The sequence below is a fragment of the Salmo salar genome, chromosome 10, assembly GCF_965601325.2.
Source record: "Salmo salar chromosome 10, fSalSal1, whole genome shotgun sequence".
In the NCBI taxonomy this organism is placed as follows: domain Eukaryota; kingdom Metazoa; phylum Chordata; class Actinopteri; order Salmoniformes; family Salmonidae; genus Salmo; species Salmo salar.
Genome location: NC_138300.1, coordinates 86434070 through 86459638, shown reverse-complemented (window position 1 = coordinate 86459638; position 25569 = coordinate 86434070). Strand labels below are relative to the sequence as shown.

Here is a 25569-nt window from a genome sequence, read left to right as displayed (position 1 = left end):
AAAGATTGAAGTGCCTTTGAACAGGGTATGATAGTACTAGTACTTTTACTACACTACATTCCTAAAGAAAATAATGTATTTACATTTTGACAGGAAAATTGTCAAATTCACACACTTATCAAGAGAACATCCCTGGTCATCCCTACTGCCTCTGATCTGGCAGACCATTAAACACAAATTCTTCGTTTGTAAATGGTGTCTGAGTATTGGAGTGTGACCTTGGCTATACATTAATTTAAAAAACAAGAAAACCGTGCAGTCTGATATGCTTAATATGAGGAATTTTTTATGGTTTATACTTGTACTTTTACTTTTGATACTTAAGTACATTTAAAACCAAATACTTTTAGACTTTTACCCTAGTAGTATTTTACTGTGTGACTTTCACTTTTACTTGAGTCATTTTCTATTAAGGTATCTTTACTTTTACTCAAGTATGACAATTTAGTACTTTTTCCATCACTGGTAGTAGGTGCCAGGCGCACCGGTTAGTGTCAAGAACTTCAATGCGGTTGGGTTTTTCACACGCAACAGTTTCGTGTGTGTATCATGAAGGATCCACCACCCAAAGGACATCCAGCCAACTTGACACAACTGTGGGAAGCACTGGAGTCAACATGGGCCAGCATCCCTATGGAACACTCAAGACACCTTGTAGAGTCCACGCCCAGACGAATTGAAAAAGGGTGGGGGTGCAACTCAATATTAGGAAGGTGTTCCTAATGTTTGGTATACTCAGCATATGTGGTAGGTTACTTCCTATAATGAATTGAATGTGCCTCTATCGCCACCTGCAGGTAAAAATAAGGAACACACTGATACAGGCACAGCATTAAAAGAAACAGAATTAATAAAATATTAGATTAAATAAATGGGATCAAAGGAGTAAGAAGGCAGTGGTTGTCCAGGTTGATACTGACCTCTTCCTCCTCAGGGGGCTTGCCAACCCCCCACACCTCCAGAGAGTCCAAGGTGAAGTCCTCCTCAGCAGAGAGCTGAGGGCTGCCGTAGGTAGTGCAGCGAGGCCGTGCCCGGCTATGCCCACGGCCAAAATCACTGTCCAGCCACAGGCCAAAGTACCCATGCTGACCACCCATGCCCTGATCATAAACAAATTACAGAAATGACATTGTTTGGGTGAAGAAAAAATACTATTGAAGCATAGGCATGTGGTAGTTAATATGATGTAGTTACTTATGTGGTACTTCACATATAATTATAGTAACAGATTGTAAAATAAAATGTTCAGGCGAGATTGTGCAGTTGAGATGTATGTAGTAGTGGGGTGTCTCACCAAGCCGTTGGGCATGGTCTGCTGGCCCTGGTTGAGGTACATGTAGTGCTGGTTGTATCCTGTGCAGGTGTACACCCGTAGACAGGGGAATACTGAGAACAGGAAGCACCTGGAGTCTCCTACACTCAAGACAATCCAGTCACAAACACACACATCCAGAGATGATCACTGATTATAGAGATGGACAGCATACTGTATATGTCAGCATACATTACAAAAAAGGGCTTAAATATCTCTGCAGCAATCTCAGTAGGCCGTGAGCCTGTTTCTCCCGATTGCTACTTCCATCCACCACCACTCTCACCTTGGAACTGAGGCTTTACTTCCCAGCCATGGGAGGCGAAGCCACCAAAGATGTGTCCCTTAGTGTCTTTGATCAGGAGCACGGTGGGCCCGCGGCCTTTACAGCTGCCTACTATTTTGGTGAAGCTCTCCCCATGCAGCTGAGTGGAGAAAAGCAGCTTCCAGGGGATGTTGTAGCCATCAGGTAACTGTGGTGTGAGGAACATCAGCACGGGCAGGTCCAGCAGGCAGCGCAGCTTCTCCCAAGGGGTTTCCCAGCAGGGGGGCAGTAGGGTGGGAGGGGGACGGGAGGTTAAGCCCACGTTTAGGCCTTCACCTATCAGAAGGTCCATGTACATGGCCACATTGGAAACTCTGAACAGCCAGTCCTCCAAACATGGGACGTCACAGGTACGCTGGTCTGAGAGGGGAGAAGGACAGAATGTCAGGTTTTGTTGTTGATACAGTAATATGTATGAATCTGAATTATTGAAAATATGAAATCTGGGTGAGCAAGATTTATCTCCTTTCCTATTCACTCTATTCTGAAAACCTCATCAGTAAATTATCCGTCCATCCCTTTACCTGAGGGTTTTAGTTCAGAGCTCATCTGTTCAGCCAATAGTTTAACACCAATGGAACTGTCAGCCATACGCTCTGGCTTCCAACCCTGCAAACGACCCTTCTGGATGATGATCTGCACCACAGCAGAAACCAGGTCCTGCAAGAACTGAAATCAGAGCCAAATTAATTTGAGTTCAGAGCTAAAAATGCATGTTCCGCTAAGAACACAGGAGCACTTGCAGAAGACCTTCTGAGGGTCTACTAACCTCTATTATTTGGTCACATGTGGCAACACCTGTCCCTGGCCCCTGAGCCATTGCCATGAAAAGGGGCGCCCGCTCCTCTGCAGTGCCTCGCAGGACATCGGCCAAGAAGACCACCAGCTGCTCCCGACTCACCCCAGCCCCAGGGGGAGGAGGGGCCCCTCCGGGGTCCATGCTACACATCCCAGCATAGACCCTCTTTATCATAGAGTCAGAGGCAATGTTTCCCATACAGGGCTACAGGACAGAAGATATGTTATATCTCCCATACTGGTACTGTTAAATATCTGCAAAGTAATAACCACAGTTATTACATATATATTTGTTATTACACCTCCTACACATTGTTATTACAGTTATTACATATCTTAACCTTCTTGCAACGCGAGAACTTACATATTTCTGTATTATTTGATTTCTTATTAGAAGATTCTAAACAAGATTTTGATTCTGGAGGTTAACTGATTAGATATCCTCGATTTTATAAATAAAATGTCATATCATCATAGTAGCTCCACCCTCACCTTCAACATGCCCAGCGTTAAAACCTTCCCTGCTTTTCCAGCGCCACCTGATGGACTCGCGCCGTGGAGCCGATCGAACACTCCCTCCACAACGGGCCGCTCCTCTGGGCGAAAACGGGCCAGCCGTTTCTGCACCACAACACTATCGGTGTTCCCCATGGCCCTGTATGCACATTGGACAACACTATCAGTGACAGGTCGGTAGCCATCGACAATAAAACGAGCACATGACTTGAAACTGTCTGAAGGCTTGAAGCATCCAAGGCTTCTGCTCTGATGTAAAGTTATCTGTTAGCTAGGTGTCGGTGACATAATTTACCTAACGTTAGCTAGCTCGAGATGATGATTATAGCTATTTACTTATCTACTAACAAACAACGTGGCAATTACATTCCTATGAAACATCTAGCCAACCTTGTTGAAAGAGGATAACTATCTCATTCCAGGGGCACTATGTAAACACAATACACTTCCTGGTATACATAAGAGGGCGAAGATGAACACCAATCGAAATACCCGATAATCAACAGACTCCAATTATATTGGCTGGTAGTTCAAAATAATGATATGATTGGTCTAACGTCATATGGGTTTCCTCCAATCTGGAATTAGGGGAATGGGTGTTGGGCCGAAACCGAAAAACGTGACGTTGATTGATCCCTGTCGAGGGAGGAGCTGTTTTTTGTATATGATAGTAAAACATTTTTATGATGACTATACAATGTGTTGGCACCTTCCATTCTTGCACATATTATCATAAAAAGTATATTTCAACACTGTCTGCCCAGGCAAATTTGCCGAACTGATAAACTTGGAACCAATTAGAACTCCCGTACAAACCCCTTGTGATGAAGCCAGCCAATGGCCTGCTTCTATCTAGGATGTAAACACAGCCTCAAAATGAAAATTCGAGGTGCTTTCTGTATGTATGTGATGAGCTCCCCAAAACTGAAATAAGATAAATATATGTTATGTAGCACAATATTTGATTATTCCAATATGGTATCCTTCTGCGCGGCAGTGTATATACGGGCAGAAGTATACCCGCAGCTATTCAATAGCTTGGATCAGCTACTATACTCGTTTTGGTGTACCAGTATTGTTACAGACGACCCACACGTATAAGCAAGAAATAAGCTATAAACGTGTGTGAGGTAGAATGCCCCTTCACGATCAGGCAATTTACACTGTTGGATTAATTATTTTTCCACAAGGAAAACTACAGTCATTCATGTCTCCTCTCCTTTATTCAGATAGTGTATGAGACCAAGGCTGATACTGTAGGTCCGTAGTAATCGTTACCTTTATGCAGTATTTACTATAAACAGTATATTACACCGATGGCTTAATTATTTCCTAAATGAAAAGGTACAGCCATTCACGTCTCCTCTCCTTCAGATAGTATATGAGACGAAGGATGATACCGTAGGTCTTATTCTATACAGTATTGCCCATTGTATACTAGACACAGTAATATTCGGTGTGTAGCTGTGTTTACTATAATTCTGTTGCACTACTTTACAGTACAGACAGTAACTATCCCTTAATAATTGGACACTGACAGCTCTATTACAATACTGTTTTTTTCACACAGTGTATAGCTGGGTTTACCTCCGTTTTTCTGTTGCACTACTTACAGTAGGCTACATACAGTAACTATGCTAGTTTCCAGTGACTATCCTAGTTTCCCTTGGAAAGACCAGCAGTGTATTCTAGCTAGTCTGTTGTACTTACAGTTAAGATGGTAACTATCCTGGTTTCCCCTGGAAACTCACATTACAGCTCTATTACACTGCTGTTTTTCACACAATGCGTAGCGGGGTTGGTGCTCGATAGTTTCCGTTACGCTACTTTACATTACATACAGTAACTATCCTAGCTTGTTTCCCTTGGAAACTCACAACTCAGCTCTATTACACTGGGGGTTTCAGTATATTGCTGGGTTAACTATAGTTATATTACATTACTTTACAGTATAGACAGTAACTATCCTAGTTTCCCTTAGAAACTCACATAACAGCTAGAATACACTGCCGGTCATACGCAGTGTGTAGCTGCGATGTTCTACTGAATACAGTGATGGAAGGCTACGAACTCCAATTCCGATGCTGGCCACCGCTATAGTTCTGGCGCCTCAAATGTCCCAGGGTCTTCTAGTGTTGATGCCCTGGTTGACTGAATGTTTCCCAATGAGTTCAGATGAAGGGGTGTCAACCTACATCTTAGCCCCTTATTCTGGCCAAGGATTCTGTCTGACAGACAGTTAACCTGCCATTACAGTTGTCCATATACGCCCCTCTTCCTGTTGTGGGTGAACTAAGGGCTTCCCCCAGTGTATCGGCTAGCACAATGGACACTTCACAAACGCAGGCAATACAAAATCTTTATCAGTTTCTGTTTACTATGGTGAGAGAGTTCTGGGCTAGGGCCTATTCGACCGGACTCTCACATTGCATGGTGGACACTGTTACTGCAGCATTTCGGCTGTCCCACCGGCCTTTGCCTTTTGCTGTGGTGGCACATTCTACTGGAGGAGTAACTGCCTTATATGGACGATTGGATAGTCTGCCCCGTTCAGGGAGGAGGCCACAACGGACACAAGGACCTCTTGAATCACATTAGAGTTCTGGGCCTCACCCTAAACAAGGAGAAAAGTCACCTGACCCCTCACGGAAGGTGATCTACCTCGGGATATCCATAGACTCGACTCTGATGAGGGCACGTCTCCCTCAGCTGAGAGTAACAAAATCCTATCCTACCTCAGCCGTTTACAGCTCGAACGAGCAATGTTGGTGTTAGAGTCCCAACAGTTAACGTTACTCAGCCTGCTGACGGTGGCTTCACTGTTGATTCCGCTGGGCATTCTCCATCAGGCCACTCCAGCGATGGTTCAACTCCCACGGCCGGCACCCAAAACAACACAGACACCCTCAACTGTTTGAGGACCCTATCGAAGTGACTATCCCACTCCTTGTTAAAGGGGGTGAGCCTGATCAGAGTCAACCGCAGAGAGCTGGTGTTCACTAAAGCCTCTCTGACGGGTTGAGGGCCGTGTTCACAGGCATGGCGGCTAGCGGCTGCTGGAGCCCCCCATGGAGTGGTCAACACATCAATGTGCTGGAGCTCAGGGTGGTTAGTCTAGCTCTTCAACAGTTCCAGCCCTACCTGGTAGGACAGCATTTCCTGATTCAATGGCTCGGGAGCTTTTGCTGTGGGCCCAGACCCGCTTGGCATCGCTGCGAGCAGCACATATCTCTGGGGTCCTGAACAATGCAGCGGTCATACTCTCGAAAGAGGGCCCGCCGTTAGGGCAAATCAAGTTTGACTTTTTAAAGTGGAAATGAAACTTTAGAAGCCTTTTGAATCACTACACTACAAGCTTGCATTTCCTGCAGTGCAGAAAAAATCTCAGCAGCAAAAGATTGATCAAATTAAGATCCTATCTGTATAGCATACTTTGCAATACAATCTTCTATAAAAACAGCTGGGCAAAATGTATACAATGTGCTCTGCAATAAGACGACCAGAGCTTAATTTCTTAACCAGATGAGTTCTCAAATGTCAGCAGCTGCCCAATACCATTGTGGGCATGCATAATGTTGGATGCATTGGGATATAAATCAAATCAAACTTTATTTGCCACATGCGCTGAATACAACAAGTGTAGACTTTATCGTGAAATGCTTACTTACAAGCCCTTAACAAACAGTGCAGTTCAAGAAGAAGAAAATATTTTCCAAGTAGGCTAAAATAAAAAGTAATAATAAAAAGTAACACAATAAGAATAACAATAACCAGGCTATATACAGGGGGCACCCATATCGATTCAGTGTGCGGGGGTACAAGCTAGTTGAGGTAATCTGTACATGTAGGTGGGGGCAAAGTGACTATGCGTAGGTAACAAACAAACAGCGAGTAGCAGCAGTGTACAAAAGGGAGGGGGAGGGGGGTCAACTTAAATTGTCCGGTGGAGATTTTTATGAATTGTTCAGCAGTCTAATGGCTTGGGGGTAGAAACTGTTGAGGAGCCTTTTGGTCCTAGACTTGGAGCTCCGGTACCGCTTGCCGTACGGTAGCAGAGAAAACAGTCTATAACTTGGGTGACTGGAGTCTCTGACAATTTTATGGGCTTTCCTCTGACACCGCCTATTATATAGGTCCTGGATGACAGGAAGCTTGGCCCCAGTGATGTACTGGGCCGTTCACACTACCCTGTGTAGCACCTTATGGTCAGATGCCGAGCAGTTGCCATACCAGGCGGTGATGCAACCAGTCAGGATGCTCTCGATGGTGCAGCTGTAGAACCTTTTTGAGGATCTGGGGACCCATGCCAAATCTTCTGCTGAGGGGGAAAAGGTTTTGTCCTGCCCTCTTCACGACTGTCTTGGTATGTTTGGACCATGATAGTTCGTTGGTGATGTGGACACCAAGGAACTTGAAATTCTCGACCCACTCCGCTACAGCCCCGTCGATGTTAATGGGGGCCTGTTCGGCCTGCCTTTTCCTGTAGTCCACGATCAGCTCCTTAGTCTTGCTCACATTGAGGGAGAGGTTGTTGTCCTGGCACCAGACTGCCAGTTCTCTGACCTCCTCCCTATAGGCCGTCTCATTGTTGTCGGTGATCAGGCCTACCACTGTTGTGTCGTCAGCAAACTTAATGATGGTGTTCGAGTCGTGAACAGGGAATACAGGAGGGGACTAAGTACACTCCTAAGTACACACCCCAGTGTTAAGGATCAGCATGGCAGACGTGTTGTTGCCTACTCTTACCACCTGGGGGCGGCCCGTCAGGAAGTCCAGCATCCAGTTGCAGAGGGAGGTGTTTAGTCCCAGAGTCCTTAGCTTAGTGATGAGCTTTGTGGGCACTATGGTGTTGAACGCTGAGCTGTAGTCAATGAACAGCATTCTCACATAGGTGTTCCTTTTGTCCAGGTGAGAAAGGGCAGTGTAGAGTGCGATTGAGATTGTGTCATCTGTTGGGCGGTATGCGAATTGCAGTGGGTCTAGGGTGTCCGGGAGGATGCTGTTGATGTGAGCCATGACCAGCCTTTCAAAGCACTTCATAGCTACTGACGTGAGTGCCACAGGGCGGTAATCATTTAGGCAGGTTACCTTCGCTCCCTTAGGCACTGGGACTATGGTGGTGTGCTTGAAACATGTAGGTATTACAGACTCGATCAGGGAGAGGTTGAAAATGTCAGTGAAGACACTTGACAGTTGGTCGACACTTGACAGTTGGTCCATGCATGCTTTGAGTACACGTCCTGGTAATCCGTCTGGCCCAGCGGCTTTGTGAATGTTGACCTGTTTAAAGGTTTTGTTCACATCGGCTACCGAGAGCGTTATCACGCAGTCATCCAGAACAGCTGGTGCTCTCGTGCATGCTTCAGTGTTGCTTGCTTTGAAGCGAGCATTAAAGGCATTTAGCTCGTCTTGTAGGCTCACGTCACTGGGCAGCTCGCGTCTGGGTTTCCCTTTGTAGTCCGTAATAGTTTTCAAGCCCTGCCACATCCGACGAGCGTCAGAGCCGGTGTAGTAGGATTCAATCTTAATCCTGTATTGATGCTTTGCTTGTTTGATGGTTCGTCTGAGGGCATAGCGGGATTTCTTATAAGCGTCCGGATTAGTCTCCCGCTCCTTGAAAGCGACAGCGCTAGCCTTTAGCTAGATGCGGATGTTGCCTGTAATCCCGTCCTCTCCCTCGTCCCATCATGGTCGTCGTCTCTTCTGGCAGCCCCTAGGCTGCCAGGGCGACGAAATGAAGACCTATCTTGTCGGTGGAGCAGCTGCCTTCTCTGGTCCTGCCGGAGTGGCGGGGCCCGCTCTTGGTGCACCGGGTGCTGCCGCTCGACAGGCTCTCCGTCTGGCCGTAGACCCAGGTCTACTAGAGACTGTGGAGAGAGGAGGCTCTTTTGAAGCCACTCTAGACCCTCCTGCCAATGGCAGGTGTCTAGCTAGCTGCTTCTTCTCCTCCTCTAGCTTCCCAAAACGCGCCATCGCATCTTTGACGGCGGCTCCAAAGAAGCGAAGAACTTCCCTACCAGCTGGGCTGTGAGTCTGTCCTTAGTTGTAGGTAATGTGGGTTTCCCGGACGATGGCCAGGAGCTCAAACCTGGGACGAGGTACGCGGCTAGGGCGTCCTCGAGCCTAGGGATCTCCTGAACCCGTTGTCCGTCCACTCTGGTGAATCATCAAATCAAATGTATTTATAAAGGAACCAGGCTATGAGGGGTGGCCAGTCCTCTTCTGGTTGTGCCGGATGGAGATGATAACAGAACATGGCCAAGATGTTCAAATGTTCATAGATGACCAGCAGGGTCAAATAATAATAATCATGGTGGTTGTCGAGGGTGCAACAGGTCAGCACCTCAGAAGTAAATGTCAGTTGGCTTTTCATAGCCAATGGGAAAGGCGACTGTTAAAGGCGACTCCCATGCACCCTCCACATATTTTGCGAGTGAGGGCATGGCAGGTGCCAAAGGCACAGCCGCCCGTCTCGGTCAAGAGTAAGAGCCACCCACCATCATATCCACCTCCGGGCTGTGGGGAATGGGGGGCAGTGCAATCTCTAGACAGCTCGTGGCCCGCTCAATGAGCCCTGTAAAGTCAGAGCGCAGAGAGGCCATTGCGTAGGAGGGGGCTGCTGAGAACTCAGAGCCCGTCTCTTCCTCACACAAGGATGTGAATTTCCCCTCGCTCTCCCTAGGGAGAGGGGTCATTTCAGCTTCGGTCAGTAGACTGGGTTTTTCCGGAGAAAAACCCAGACACTTCCCAACATCCTCGTCATCTCCGGAGGCGCCGTCGTCATATGATGCCTCAGAACCTGAGGCTAACACAGACATGGCGTCCTCCAGAGGCAGATCTACCCTGAAAAACACCCACCGCTGTTTCCTCTCCTTTAAAGAAAGGAGGGTGCAGCTTGGGCATTCCGGGCGATCTGTGAGGCCGCCCCTAGCGTGCTGCAAACCCAAACACACGAAACATAAGTAATGTGGGTCCGTAGCCTCCATAGTGAAGCAGTGACACTGAGCTCTTAAAAGAGCTTTTGGGGGGGGAAAGGGTGTGTTCATGACGACATTGAGACGATGACGACGACGTTGAGACCTGAGTCTTCTCTCTTCTCTTCTAGGCTTCTTCAGTCCAGTCCTGTCGCTGAAGATAATGGGAGGCTGATTGAGGGGAAGCGTCCCCTTATACAGGGACACCTGTACTCCTATTGGCTGCAGGTGTGTGCATTATTTTCTCTCAGACTGTTGTCTGCCTAGGCAGCGGGGTAAACTACTAGGAGCAGAGCTCCCTTATGGGGCGGAGCTCCACGATATAGAAATGGAACCTGGATAGTACACAAGTTTTGATTGGTTTGCTGTTTAGTACTTGGCAGCGTTTGCCTGTCTAGCTTGCGAACTTAAAAGTATTTAGTGGAAAAAATGTGTGAGAATTGACAATGCCAACAAACGGAAATGTGTTCTGAATAATAAATGTTTACAATATGTAAAAACCAGCTCCTCCCTCGCCAGGGACCAATCATCTCGAAAACTAGTACAATCAAGAACTGTTTGCTCAATTTGGTCAAATTCTACGAAGTTAAATTGATGGTGTATCAGCTAGGTACTGAATAATTATTAGTGAAACTGATCATATAAAATGCTTAAATAATGTTTAGAATTGTATTATGTTTATCATTGGCTATTTTCTAATGGTGTAATAAAGTACAGGGTGTATGGTGGTCAGTACTGTACAAGGGGCTTCAGAGAAATTAAGCAGCTTTATTGTAGGCTAAACTGCCACCACAAGATCCTCTGGCTGTAACTTTCCAGGCTTTGAATTGGAAACATAGAAATGTGTTTTGAACATCCCATCCTTGAGATAGGCCTAGGGCAGGTACTAAATAATATGTGTTTCATAAACACATATAGTACTCTTTTTTTGTCAAATATCCCACTGGGCACAAACTGGTTGAATCGACTTTGTTTCCACTTAATTTCAATGAAATTACGTTGAAACAATGCTGAATAGACGTTGAATTGACGTATGTGCCCTGTGGGATGTTTGCTAAATATTATTATAGTCTATGATGCATGGTCGAAGTGGGGAATATTTTAGCATTTTGTTTAATTATAGTAATTACACAGTTTAGATACATTCATTTACTATCAACATGTATCACTATTCATTCATCAACAAACATTTTAGATACATTTATTCTATATAATTGGACAAACTAACATAACATTCTCTGAAGAGCAGGTTTGTTTCCGTTGAACGTCCACTACTATTCCCTTGTTCGCCAGAAGAGTGCGCAAAGGATGAAGTAAAAACCGAACCACTGTGCTTTGCAGCAGCTCATATTGAAACAGTCGGCAATGAAAAACGCCTTTTAAGGGCATAAGATTTACCGTGTTGAGGGAGTTGGGTGTGTTAAACGTGTCCAGCAGACGACTGCGCCGGTCTTGCTCCATTTGTATAGGTTACGTCGTCAGGTGTCTCTTGCACCAATCTGTAGACTAAAGCTTATTCCCCAGATAAAAATGACATTACAGAATTGTATTTTATATTCAACTATATTAGGGACAAGTTATATCAGGGACCATTTATATCTGTATGTTAAAGATGATGAAATAACTTGATTTCTCAATTACCGGTATATAAATGCTCTCTGTTTATTCTGCTAATTTTAATGTGTGTACCTAAGCTGTAGGCCTATATTGGAGGAGGCAAAATTATATCTCACAAAGCCTCATAACCTTGCACTATTATTATAGAATGAGAAACACAAAGAGCTTCCGTTTTGGTGAGCCATCACATACAGTACGACTGAGACACTAAAGGACATAGAAGTAGTAGTGATTCTTTTCAAGGGGTTGATGGTGTGTGTAGATGGTGTGTGTAGGCTGTTCTCCTACTCCTAGATATTCTGTGTTATTGCAGCAAGTCTGACTATTGCTACTATATTGGAATACAATGGAAACATCAACTGACATAGAGTATGACAGATGTGCCATGACCATTAAAATTGAAAGTGCACAGAAGCATGTGAAGAAGTAAGCGAGGGTGAAAGTGAAAGTAAAGATAAAGTTCAGTCATCACCTAATACTGTAAGTCTGAAGGGAACTTCTTCTCTGATATCAATATTTTATTTTTATACACCATGTCTCTTTTGGGGCATCTGAAACCGAGCCCTACTCCAGAATAAGATTGATGATTATCTTTCAGTTGTGCAGTGTAGGTCATACCAAGGGCATGATTAGGCAGTGAATGTGTCATTCCATCCATGTTAAAGCAAGCTCTTGATGTGCTTGGATGCCATTACGTTCAGATTGTCAAGATAAACAAGGCCAAGGTTTCACAATGAAATCACCATCCTCTCTCTCCATCTGCCTCCTGGAAAATTCATGCAGGTAGAGACAAAGGCAGAATGAAAAACAAGTTCTCTGAAACTGAGTGCACATGTAGATGTTCCAGTAAAGTTTCTTGACATGATAGGTATCTCTGGCAGTCACTAATTTGTTTCTCAGTGCTGCTTCGTCTATCTGCAAGTTGAGACTTGAGGTTTTTCTCTCCCCTCTCGACAGTTCTTCTTTCCTCTTCCCCTGCCTGCCCCCTTCTACTCACAGCCCTATATGGTAAAATATTTACTGTTGACTGATGGCACAGGAAATGTATCACTTGAACATCTGCAAACACAAGAACATACAGGTAACTGCCAAAGTAATGGAAACACTTGAATAAATGAGGGATACAAAGTATATTGAAAGCAGGTGCTTCCACACAAGTGTGATTCCTGAGTTAATTAAGCAATTAACATCCCATCATGCTTAGGGTCATGTATAAAATATTGGGCAGGCCATTATTCTGGCTACCATGGCTATGCCCCCATCTACAGAGTATATGAGTGGTCACTGAATAATTTGATGAGCATGGAAACGATGTAAACAATATGCCATGGCTGTTTCAGTCACTAGATCTCAACCCAATTGAACACTTATGGGAGATTCTGGAACGGTGCCTAAGACAGCATTTTCCACCACCATCAACAAAACAATGATGGAATCTCTTAGAAAAATGGTGTCGCATCCCTCCAATAGAGTTCCAGACAGTTGTAGAATCTATGCCAAGGTGCATTTAAGCTGTTCTGCCTCGTGGTAGCCCAATTCCCTATTAAGAAACTTTATGTTGGTATTTCCTTTATTTTGGCAGTTACCTGTACATTATAATAATAGTATCACTCACTATTTTTGTTGGGGTAAAACATTTCTGAAAACTCTGTGCTCTTGTTTGAAGTTCATAGCATGGGTTACAGACTAATCACCCTAGGGCACTGTTAATTATTGAACATACTGTATAATATCACTATCAAACACATAATCAAGTTGAAGAACATATGTGCACACAACCACCTTGAATCGCCAAAGCCTGGGGACATTGGTGTACATATGCAATTCATAAGACTTTGAATCACAGGTAACTTATTTTAAAGCATTGGATATTTATCGTATCGAGTGTATGACCTGCTTAGACACTCAGATTGTTCTTCAGGTTGTTGTCAGTACTGACCCAAAAATTATTTTGGTTTGTATACCTTTGTAATACATACAAGTCATCTGTAGGCTAAAGTGCACAGTTTGTCACTCTATTGCTGAAAAAAAAGGAAGTTCTTAACTAGTGTTAGCATAATTGCTAACTAACATTAGTGCAATGACTGGAAGGCTATGGTAACTGCTAGCATGCTAGTAGATGCCATAGACTTCCGGGCATTATGCTAACGCTAATTAGCATTGGGTCACAAAACTACCTCTAACTTCCTTCCTACTGGATGCAGAGACATAACAACGGTCTCCATGGATTCATCTGACTCTAGGGAAGTAGATAAAGGGCTTCGTTGCTAAAATCCCGAATTAAGCTGCTGTGCTGGCACAGACCACTTCCTCATTCTGATTTATGTTTGTGTAGTTTATTTGGCTCGTGTGTTTTAAAATGTCCTGGGTTGACCTCGAATGTTACTGACAAATTAATCCAACTTGTAAATGCCAAAATCCCCAATGCAGGAAAAAAATATTAAAAGAAAACTCACAGAACATTTTAAATGTAATATCTACTGCAACATCAGTCTATGCAATTAGCTGAATATGAAGCTATAGACAGGTATAATTATATTTTTCCAATGGTCAATAATATTGAAGTGTTGCCTCTGAAAAGGCCAGAAGATAGATAGATGTCTGTTCTAAATAGTTACCATGTTGACCCATTGGTGATTGGCAGTGTTATTACATAGGCTGGTACTGGGGTTATTACACATCAAATCAAATTGTATTTGTCACATGCGCCGAATGGGTTATTTAAAGGCCAATTAAAAGGCACTCACAGACCCCAGTCATGCTATAGAGGGAGATGACCTTTCTTTATAACCTCTGTCTACCGACCATGTTTCATATCTTATTAGTCTGTATGCAACTTGAACAGGATCAATAAATGAATAACTATTTTACTGGGGTTATTCATCCATGCAGAGGCGTTGAATATTAGTTTAAATAGTGACTCCAGCAAGAAAGATAAGCTGGACATATTGGCAAGTGAGTATGAGAGGGAGACAAAAGAAAGAAAGAGAGAACATTTATTGCCTCAAGTGTATGATCTATAGCTAGACGACGTAACATTCTGAGGGTTTTCAATGAAGAAGAGTCTGTTCTGAATCAGATTGTCAAACTCTATTCCATCTTCATCACTTCCTGTTCTGTTTGTGTCTTCGTATAGGCTCCTTGTGATGACCTTTGAAATAGGATCCAAGTGATTTCTTCTTTCTGAAGCACAGAGGCAGATTAGGGCCTTTCCTTAACCCCAAATACACTGTACACCAATGAAAATCATGTTACACTCACCCATTGGGTATTGTTAGTTGGTATGTTAGGTCAGTGTAAATCTAAACACAACCACCATTTGATCACCCCTCAGGACATACAATTCTGTAACCAGGCAATAGATGAGAAACTATACCACATTTTTCTAAGAAAATTAAACTACTCGATCATATTCCTAATTTCTTTGGCCATGATGACAAATCATCTTTTTGACTACAATCATTTTCTTGTGGAAAATAACTGCAGGGATGACAGAGATAGGGGAGGGTTTGATCTGGTGGACAGTGACCTGAGTGGACCAACAGCCAGTGTATTTACTGCACTGAGGAGACAGATAGATGCATCAATGTGGATGGAGTGCAGCTCAGCTCAGCTCGTTAAGCCCTGACAATGGCTGCTCTGTGACAATGCTGGAGTGGCACACAGGAGCATTGAGATGTGGCCCATTCACACTGGCAGAAAGGGCCCCCCTCGCTCGCCCCAATTTCTCCCCTCCCCAACCAAAATAACCCCATGAATTGGTCCCCATGAACCCGATTCTGAGCCCACCACTCCTCCTCACTCCTCTTCCCCCTCTCGCACTTCAGGGGACATGATAGAAGAAAGTGATGAGCTCATCTGCACAGCGAGGGGTTGGTTAAATATCCCTTAAGTACACAATCCAGCCGTGCTAGTCACTTTGTTAGCCCATGTTGTGATATTTGGGGAAGTGACTGGGGGCTGTCATTTGTCTTTGAATCCAGGGGGGGGGATCTTGAATGTCAACTGCTGCAGTGAATAATACAGTTAAATGATATTGGCAAGATGTTACAACAGACTCCATACTCTTTATATCTCTTGGTCTTTCGGTCAAATGTGATATCTGGTTTGAATTATACATGTTGCCAAACAAAAGAACAACAGAAAAAGCCTCCCTGTCAGAGTGGAAGAACATTGTTGGGATAAGATGGATCGCACAGGCATTCAAACACTCACTGACGTAGACACACACGACTGCAGCGATGTGTGGGATGTGAAATATGCTGGATATGGGAGGCCTCTGGAATCCAGGAAGGAGCTGAGTATTGCTGGCAGGAACTCACTTGTGAATCCCAGAGTGAACAACACTCCTAGAACTCACATACTCACTTCTTAAGCAACTCTCCCTCACTGTAATACACATGTACTTACACCCTCCCTCTCTTTCTCCCTCAAGCTTATACTCAAGTATTGTATAGTTACACTCCCATAGCTCAAGGTAGAAAACCTGGCTTCACCTTTGGCCTTGCTGTGGAGCTGTCAGAACATGCACACCTTAATGATACTGTAAACAGGCTAACGGATAGGTATGTGAGTGTCTATTTTCCTGTGAGTATGATCATCTCAGGTTAAATGATGTTAGAGTCAGAAAGCAGTCTGTCCACCGGTGTGACAAGGATGCAAATTAACTCCCTAAAGTCGTTAATCTAATTAATATGGTCCCCTAAGACACCACACAACCTGTCTCACCCATCCTCCACCCAGCTCCAACTGGGCTAAGTCACATACTCACACAGTACATCCCACACCAGATTACCCCAACAGATCACACACACAAACATCACAATAAGCACAGTTTAAAGATTTGATCTCACCCTGCATCCTCAATTACTAGAGTCTGTAGCCCTTACTGTGACTTAATACTGAGCCATGAATCTTTATCTTCACCTGACTAGTACAGCCTCACCCAGAACACTGTAACCAGTCTGTCAGTCCCCTGCTCTCACTCCACCACTCAGTCCCCATGTCTGGACCTGAACCAGCACTGCTGGAGGCTATTGATTGACCTAATATAAACAACATTCAACACCCATTCAAACTACACAAACAAACAATAGCATTCAAATTACACATAGGGTTAAGCCTCTGTTTGAAATCGGTCTTTACCCCTCTATCATTCTCTTACCCACTACAAACTGAACTAAACTACAAGTCATAAAGGCAGACTGCTAGAGGCTTATAGATTACTAGATTAAGTAATTAGGCAGTCGAGTTCACATCTGTTGAACAAAAATACCGGTGGTGGGGGAAAGGGGGTATGGGATGGGGGAGGTGAGAGAATAGGGGCAAATAGAAAATTGTTGGAGAGGAGAGAAAAGGGGTTAGCAACAGAGGGATTGAGGAGCAGGGAGGGGTTCTTATTGACAAGCTTTAGAACAGAAAAGCTTGTCCTGAGAATGTGATTGGCTGAGCCTGACAGTAGTGACCATGACAACATATGCTACTCCCATAAGCCCCCCAGAGACAGTTACTATGTGTACTCTAGACTAGGGTGGCACAATCACCCAGCCCTCCTTTCCATGTCAATGAGCACTTTAGACACAAAGAGACCAGCAAGCTTGGAAAAAAAACAAAAACGGTTTTATTCAGAAATGATTGATCGTGTGCCCAGTTCAGTTTTTAAATGTCTCTGTGAATCTCCTACATAACATTGCTCTCAAGAATAAATCAAAGGTTAAACTCTTAGAGAAAATAAAAACATTCATTTTTGGGGTTTAATCCAAATAAAAAGAGGCTACACCAGAGAGATGGCTGCTCCTGGGTTGGGCCGACTGACAGTGCTACAGCCCTGCCCTATTGGTTTGTGTTCCATAGGCGAATCTTAGTCCCACCCCCCCGAGTGGAGGATAGCCAATAACAGTGTAGTGTCCACAAACACACACAACTCCCATGATGCCCTTCTCTCCATGGGAGATTAAGGCAGTAAACACAGTGGGGTATACCTTGGCGGTGGATTGGGAGATGAGACCGCTGGGCAGGAAAGACCTCTATTGACCAATGATGCATGTTTGGACTACAACCACAGAGGAAGATACAGTAAAAGCACAATGATGATAAGTCCAATCAGAGAGACAAAGAGAATCATTCTGCCCTTCTGACATACAGTACAGTAACGCGTCTTTTCCAGTTGTAACACAAACACAGCACCCCAGATTGAGATAGTTCTAAACGTTGTGGCGCAGCTGAGATGAGAGTGAGATGATGCACAGTACAGTAGATAATCAACCATGACCTGACAGGTGAGAGGGCTGAGGATAGGACTGTAGGCATATGTCTGAGTGTGTCTCAATGTGCTTTTTTATGAGTTTGTTGTTGTTGCTGTGTGTTGCGTTTATCTGTGTGTTTGTGCATGTGTGTGTGTGTGTGTGTATATCCCCCTCTCTCTCTCTCTCTCTCTCTCTCTCTCTCTCTCATCCAGGCATGAAGACCCCTCCCTCCCCCAAAAGGTAGCAGCCCCTCCCCTGCCCTTGTGGACTTTGCTCTACTCTCCCTGGGCGTCATAGTTGGCCCCGCCTGCCTTCTTCAGCTCGGTGCGAATGTAGTCCTCCTCCAGCTCACGAGCATCACTGATCATGAACTCCTTAGCAAAGTTCTGCAGGAGACAAAGAGGAGAGGGGGAGAAGGTGACAAAAAAAGGAATGTGTGAGAGTGTTAGACAAGGAAGACAAAGGAAGCTAGAGAGATGGCACAGCCAAATTGTGTTGTACATTATTTGGCAATCAATTTACTGTATTGTATTTTAACAGCACATTAATTAAAAATAGTATTTGTTTAAAAAAAAGCATGTGAGTATGGGTGAGAACAGAGAGTCACTAACCTGGACAATATCTTTCACCAGTGTCTTGTCAGTGCTGATCTTGGCACGCTGCAGGCCACTTACGTTTTCCCCTATCCAGGTGATGAGGGTGAACTTGGCCCGCTTGCTCATGGCGTCACCCGTTGTGATCCGCACAAAGCCAAAGAGACGCACATCATCTGAGAGTGGGAGAGAGAGAGAGAGATGAGACAGCAGCAGTCAGTCAGAGATGAGACTGACCATCAGACAGGCAGAAACCTGCAGAGGCTGATGACGCCGCAGACCATTTCCATTCCCAGCTGTCATATGACAGATAATTATGGTATAGTTGTTAAACAAATTGATTTGTCACCATGTTTGAGCCAGAAATTGGCAAGGCCTGATTCCTGTGTACTGCGAGTTGATTGAGCTTTGTGAGAGTGGTTTCTATGCTGCTGTAAGAAGTATGAACACAGGCGGGGAATATTGGCTTATTATGGCGACACTGCAAAATCCAAAAGTGGGGTAAATCTGTGAGTACGAGAGAAAGGGGAAGGTATTCAGGTCAACAGGTTCAATCAAAGGGGTCTGGAGTTGTGAGCAATACCGAGGGGATTGGGGAGACAGTGGTTTTGGGTTCACTCTGTCTCTCCCTCACACAAACACACATTCATATCACATGTTAGCCCTACATCACTGCATTGTCTTGGAATAGAGCAGTTTTATTCTCTACAGTTCAGCACACCAAATATGTGCAAATTCACTTCTCTAAGTAGATTATATTAAAGGTAATAACACATTTATGACCAGAATCTGCTCTGGACCAGGCCCGGTCCCTTCATTACCCTAAATCATGCACATATGGCACAATCTAGGCATGATTTCTATGTTTATCTGTGCCTTACTGATTCAGAAGCAGCATACCTCTAAAAGCTCTGTTGTGCATTAACAATAATCAGTGTTAAAATTATCAGCATGGTGTCAAAGGCCATTGCTAGTTTCAACACCTCCCCATACAAGAGTTCCCTACATGTCACCTGACTGAACTGTGATATCCACCAGACCACACAAAGGCCTATGCTGTTTCTCTGTATAACAACCAATGTTTCTAGCACTTAAATAAAAAAATTACAAATACTTTTGCTGTGCTTGTTTCTATATTTGTCATATTGTGGAAGTGGGTAAGGCTGACAAGTAATGAATAAGTATATATATAAAAGTGTTGAAAAAAAGAACATTCATTTTGCTAAAGCCCGACTTCCCCTGTCGTAAACTTCCTGGTGTCAACATCTCTTCCCTCTAAAGCCTTCCCTTTTAGTTATGCTGACAATGCTGTTAAGACAACAGTCCACAAAACAGCTGCACTACTGTGACTATGATGCAGCAAAAAGACAAATAGAACGCTTGTGAGTTTAGACCTTTTAGTTGATAAGACAGATGCTTCTTTTAGAACACTCAGCCTATCAACTTCTTAGTGCAGCAGTCTGTGGACAAGCCCTCAAAAGACAGGATGAGACTTTCACAGTTTCTGTTAAAGCAGATTCATCAGAATGTATATAACATTTTATACAGTAAGATTAGAGAAAGAATATTCCCTGTGCAAAGACAAGGACCAGAGTGAGGAGAGACTATAGTAGTATGGGACAGCCCAGCCTGGTCTCCAAGACTAGACGTAACATTGCAAATGTAAATCCGGGACACTGAAATTAGTATGATAAGACACGTTTGGTATGGTTACATAATGCTTTAAGTAACCTTTGTCTTATTTATATTATTTCTATGCTTCCCGTTCTTAAGTTTCGTTTTTGCGGCTTTTACTTTCGGTTTTGTACACCAGCTTCAAACAACTGAAAATACAATATTTCTGGTTATGGAAGATCTATTTCACAGCGGTTTAGATGGTAAAATTATTCTCTACACTATAGTTGCTTGTTTTGTCACATAGTTTGCCCAATTTCCATTTATCAGAATTTTAGCAACCATGAAATGGCGGAGCATTTCTGCATAGTGCATCTTTAAGGCAAACACAAAAGGAGGGTGGTTGGTCGGTTTGAATGGGTGGGCGTATAACGCAAATGTCTATCAAATGTTATTTGTCACATGCTTACTTACAAGCCCTTAACCAACAATGCAGTTAAGAAAAATATCAACAACAAAAAATAATAAGGAAATAAAAGTAACAAATAATTAAGAGCAGCTGTAAAATAACAATAGCGAGGCTATATACAGGGGTACCGGTACAGAGTCAATGTGCGGGGGCACCAGTTAGTCAAGGTAATATATACATGTAGGTAGAGTTATTTAAGTGACTTATGCTTATAGATAATCTCAACACAAAAACTTTTGAATTTTAGCAACTTTTCAACGACTTACTACTTTTTAGCATGTTAGCTAACCCTTCCTCTAACCTAACTCCTAACCTTAACCCCTTGCCTAGCTAACGTTAGCCAGCTACCTAACGTTAGCCACCCAGCCAACGTTAGCCACAACAAATTGGAATTAGTAACATATACCTTTTGCAAATTCATAAAATATTGTACATTTAGCAAATTTGTAACATATCATACAAACTGTAATTCATAACATATCATACTAAATGGAATATGGACATCCAAAAATGTAAACAAACCATACAAAACGTAACATATCATATTAAATGGAGGATTCGTATTTCCGAAAACAGAATAATACAAAATGCTCTGAGACCAGGTTGGACAGCCAGGTGTAGGCCTACTATTTGGGTAGTTAGTATAGCAATACATCAGTCCTCTTTAAACTACTATAAAATCAGTAATAGGCCTAGATTGTAATACATTTGTATTTCATCACTGGAATGTCAGCCCTGAAACAAAACTACAGCCTGGGGAAATACAGGCGTGCAACAGCACAGGAGTTTTTAAACGCCATGCCCAACACTCCAGCATCTAATTGGTTAGTGCTATCCGGAATCCTTAGGACATCCCTACCCTAAACCCTACCATTCCCCTTATCAATTACATTTAAACTTCAATGGGGTACTGACATCCCAAGGACCCCAGATAGCAAGGATCGTATCTTATTACGGGGATGAGAGTGTGGGAGGGGGGGGGGGGGGGGGGGGTGCTGACAGCATGATTTGCTCACTAGGGGTGTCCATTCCCCATTGAAGTTGAAATGTAAATGAATAAGGGTACTATGTCCTGAGTAGAATAAGACCCTGCGCTGCGCACAAGAAACAGTTGGAACAACTTCAATATTACTGATATTATAAGCTTATAGGCCTACACACTTTTTAAGAACTAAGAAAGGGATACTTCCATATGATGAAGTCACGGGACAGATTCCGGGAACAGACCAAGCACACCAGGCCAGGGTTTGGGGTTTGAGAAGTGAAAACAATCTACTTAGTTGTTAATTTTCTCGAAATCTAAAGGCACAACCTAGATTCGAGAGAATATTTTAAGTAGTTGAATATGTTATTACTCCAACGTCGTGAAACTGACCAGTTTTAATTTTCGTAAAAAAAAAAATATATATCGAAGGAGCGTCTTTGATTTGACCGCCTGCACATGCGCAGTTCGGTGCGTGCGAGACCACCGTCAGACCTGACGATGTTTCTGTGCATGAGTTTAGTAGCCAACGTCGCCATGACATCGCCTACAAGCGTGATCGGGGATTTGATTGGAGAAGCAGTTTCTTCATACTGTAAACTCTGGGATCGCAGTACTTCTGTTGTCAGTAGTTACCACAGCCAGAAAGTCCAAATTGGCTATAGGCCTATTGTAAAAATTCATGAAAACAAAGGTTAGCTTTCTGGTCATAGATTAATTTAAGGTTAGGATTAGGCAAAAGTTTATCAGTGCGGTTAAAGGTAGGTTTAAAATCAGATTTTAAGAACAGAAATTGTAGAAATAGGCTGGGTTTAGCCATAAATATGACTTTGTGGCTGAGTTAACTAGTGACGACCAAGTAGCCTACTTCTGGATGAAGTAGCCTACTGCAGTGGTGTGTATTCATGGATGCCAAGGGAAGCCAGGCTTCTCCCAAAATAATGACCAATAAAAAAATAAAGAAACATAAAATAATTAATATTTTGTCTCCTTGCGTTTCATAATTATTCTTCAATTTGCAAGAGGCTGAATGTACACTATATATACACACACACAAAAGTATGTGGACATCCCTTCAAATTAGTGGATTTGGCTATTTCATCTACACCCGTTGCTGACAGGTGTATAAAATCGAGCACACAGCCATGCAATCTTCGTTGACAAACATTGGCAGTAGAATGGCCTTATTGAAGAGGTCAGTGACTTTCAATGTGGCACCACCGTCATGGGACACCACCTTTCCAACAAGTCAGTTAGTCAAATTTCTCCCCTGCTAGAGCTGCAAGTGCTGTTATTGTGAAGGGGAAACGTCTATGAGCAACAACGGCTCACCCGCGAAGTGGTAAGCCACACAAGCTCAAAGAACAGGACCGCCGAGAGCTGAAGCGCGTAAAAATCATCTGTCCTCGGTTGCAACACTCACTACCAAGTTCCAAACTGCCTGTGGAATCAACTTCAGCACAATAACTGTTTGTCGGGAGCTTCCTGAAATGAGTTTCCATGGCCGAGCAGCCGCACACATACCTAAGATCACCATGGGCAATGCCAAGCATCGGTTGTTGTCTCTACCTTCTTGCTGTTGTCTGCGCCTAACAATGTTTGTACCATGTTTTGTGCTGCTACCATGTTGTTGTCATGTGGTGTTGCTACCATGCTGTGTTGTCATGTGTTGCTGCCATACTATGTTGTCTTAGGTCTCTCTTGTCATGATGTGCGTTTTGTTCTATATTTTATTTTTAATCCCAGCCCTCGTAGGAGGCCTTTTTGGTAGTCCGTCATTGTAAATAAGAATTTGTCCATAACTGACTTGTCTAGTTAAATAAAGATAAATACAAATCGGCTGGAGTGGTGTGAAGCTCGCCGCCATTGGACTCTAGAGCAGTGGAAACGCGAAACAGACAGTGGAAACTGTCTCTGTATGTGTAGCCCATCTATCTGATGCCGTCTAGTCAAAAATAGTATTATATTGTTGCCACCCATAGCGTTGAATGCAAGGGAAGCCAGAGAGTATTTGGCCTCCCTTGGTAAAAAAAATGATAGCAAATCAGTGGTGAGCTCAACTGTAAATGGTCCTGGCACCAGAAAAAAGCATCAAGGGAAGCCAGTTTGGATTTGGCTTCACACCAACCACATCACATTGTTGCATCTCATTGTGTTGTCCTCCGGCGGCTGGCTAGATAGCTAGCTAACATTGTCCCTTTCCTAAATTAACTATGGATGGAGATAGGGATTTGGACTTGTGGTTTTACTTCTCCATACTGGCCAATGATTATAACTGCGATTCTGATCCAACCATACATTGTGCCGCTGGCCTGTAGAGGATGGAAGTTCAATATGTAGCTAGATGTACAGTAGTAGGTTAATGTTAACTAACTGGCTCATCGTTAACCATGAAAGGAAGTTAGGCTAGCGAGTAAGCATTTTAGCCAGGTAGCCTAGGACAACGACACTAAAAAGGTATGCTACTGTATGACAGAGTCGTAGACCATTTCAGCAACATGAAAGAGAGGAGGATGGCATTGGCATTTCTCGACAGAGTAGGGTGTGTCAACATGTTTTTTCTACTTAAGCACACACACACACACAATGGACAGCCACATTACATTTAGCTTAGGTTTATTTGACACTTTTTTGTTGTTGTAATATTTTAGTTGTCACTGTATTAAGCATAGGTGATTTGATTATGTTGAAGTTGAATTGGTGGTGGAATAGTGGAGGCAGTTCCGGTTCTCTTTGTGACTTGCGGTAACTCTGGTGTTCTAAATTAATAGTTGTTTAGTAGTCCGAAAATGTCGGGAAACATTAACTTCATTGACCATGCTGTAGGTAACTGTTTGTTACATGCACTATACTTTGTGGACGCCACCTGACAGATGTTGCTCTCCGGTTTTGTGATGATACGGTGTAGTTGAATTTATTCTGCCACTGTATCTTATTGTCTCGGCCTTAGGCACATATATCACGGTGGCAAGCCATATGACCTAACATAGGCTGTAATATGACTTCCCATATTACTCTATTGGCCTACTGGGAGTCAATAGAGGACAGATAACGGCTCTGGTAGGTTACAGGGCGTCACAACTTGGGAAGTTCCTTCAAGCACTGCTGCATGCATTACAACTTGACACTGGCAAGACAATTTTAAATAATCCACGTTTCCAACAACTCAACGAGCACTACTGACTGACATCGCAACAAGTCGTGAAAATGTTGTGTGTGGTCTATTACAGCGCTATCGCCGTTATGCAGGAACATTGTGGTCAATTTGAAATAACCGCATAGGCGCAAAAATGAATGAAATCCTGGCCTTACCTGTGCACTGACTCTTGAATTCTTCATAATCAGTCCCCTGGCCCGCCGGCACAATCATATGGCCCTCATATTTAAACGCTGCCCTAAAATAACATAAAATGCACACTACATGAATTAAAATGCACTGACCTTACAGACATGTCAAATTGAATATTTGGGCCCTGTCTGTCAAAAAGATCAGGGATCCTCTATGCCAGTCTACTCCACTAATGCGTGTCCACGTCCATCATAAAACATCAATCGGATGGGATTACAATGTAGCGACCAGTCTAAAGTAGGCTAATCATTCAAAACCGATGTGTCAAATGCGGGGCAGACGTGTCCGGTGTTGTGTCAACATATACGTGCCACTATCACTGTACCTCTTCGATAGACAAAGGAAGTTAGTCATGCCCCGGTACCCTGAATTATTAGACTAAGATAGGTATTTTTTAGGGAGAGAAACAACGATTCAAATGGGACACTGGGTGAATGAATGAAAAGTGCACTTTGATCATCCACCCATTGTTATGGTTTTTATAGATGTAGACTCAACTCAATTCTTAGGATGCTGTGTAAAATCTCAGATGCCCACAATTGCCTATGCACAACTAATTTAAACACACTCACCAGTTTATCTCCGTGTTATCGTCTCTGACGAGGTTATACGCTTCCCTGCAAGCCTCTTTATCGATTCTTGTTGCCATTTTGGATGGACGCAAATGGACAGTAGCCTAGAGATGAAAGAAAGCACACGGCGAAAAGAACAATCCAAAATGAGCAGAACGTGAGTTCTACAATAGACAACTCAATGGTCTGAAATCAAGCGCCCC

At 43.5% G+C, this 25569-nt stretch overlaps 2 protein-coding genes and 1 long non-coding RNA gene across 5 annotated transcripts in view; 1 reads left to right on the top strand and 2 right to left on the bottom strand.

Annotated features, from left to right (window-relative positions):
* meak7 (MTOR associated protein, eak-7 homolog) overlaps positions 1 to 4971 on the bottom strand; it is a 16278-nt gene extending 11307 nt beyond the window's left edge. Inside the window, exons 1-7 of one of the 3 annotated variants that reach the window (XM_014124288.3) lie at positions 4662 to 4971; positions 2928 to 3090; positions 2407 to 2640; positions 2162 to 2306; positions 1599 to 1997; positions 1295 to 1413; positions 921 to 1100 (exon numbers count right to left, since the gene is read on the bottom strand). In XM_014124288.3, coding sequence (XP_013979763.1) covers positions 921 to 1100; positions 1295 to 1413; positions 1599 to 1997; positions 2162 to 2306; positions 2407 to 2640; positions 2928 to 3086 — 1236 coding nt within the window. In that variant the 5' untranslated portion in view covers positions 3087 to 3090; positions 4662 to 4971. Of the gene's footprint in view, positions 1 to 920; positions 1101 to 1294; positions 1414 to 1598; positions 1998 to 2161; positions 2307 to 2406; positions 2641 to 2927; positions 3091 to 3246; positions 3454 to 4661 lie in introns of those variants that run through there. The other 2 variants (XM_014124286.3, XM_014124287.3) reach the window with 2 other exon arrangements.
* On the top strand, positions 2980 to 17364 carry LOC123724455 (uncharacterized). Its single transcript, XR_006757013.2, has 2 exons — positions 2980 to 3124; positions 10057 to 17364. It is a non-coding gene; the product is annotated as an uncharacterized LOC123724455 (long non-coding RNA).
* Positions 17142 to 25569, bottom strand: LOC100286581 (coactosin-like 1 (Dictyostelium)). Its single transcript, NM_001146520.2, is given in 3 exon segments — positions 17142 to 17986; positions 24822 to 24840; positions 25367 to 25569. Coding segments are annotated over 3 exon segments (216 nt in total). The 5' UTR covers positions 25444 to 25569; the 3' UTR covers positions 17142 to 17866.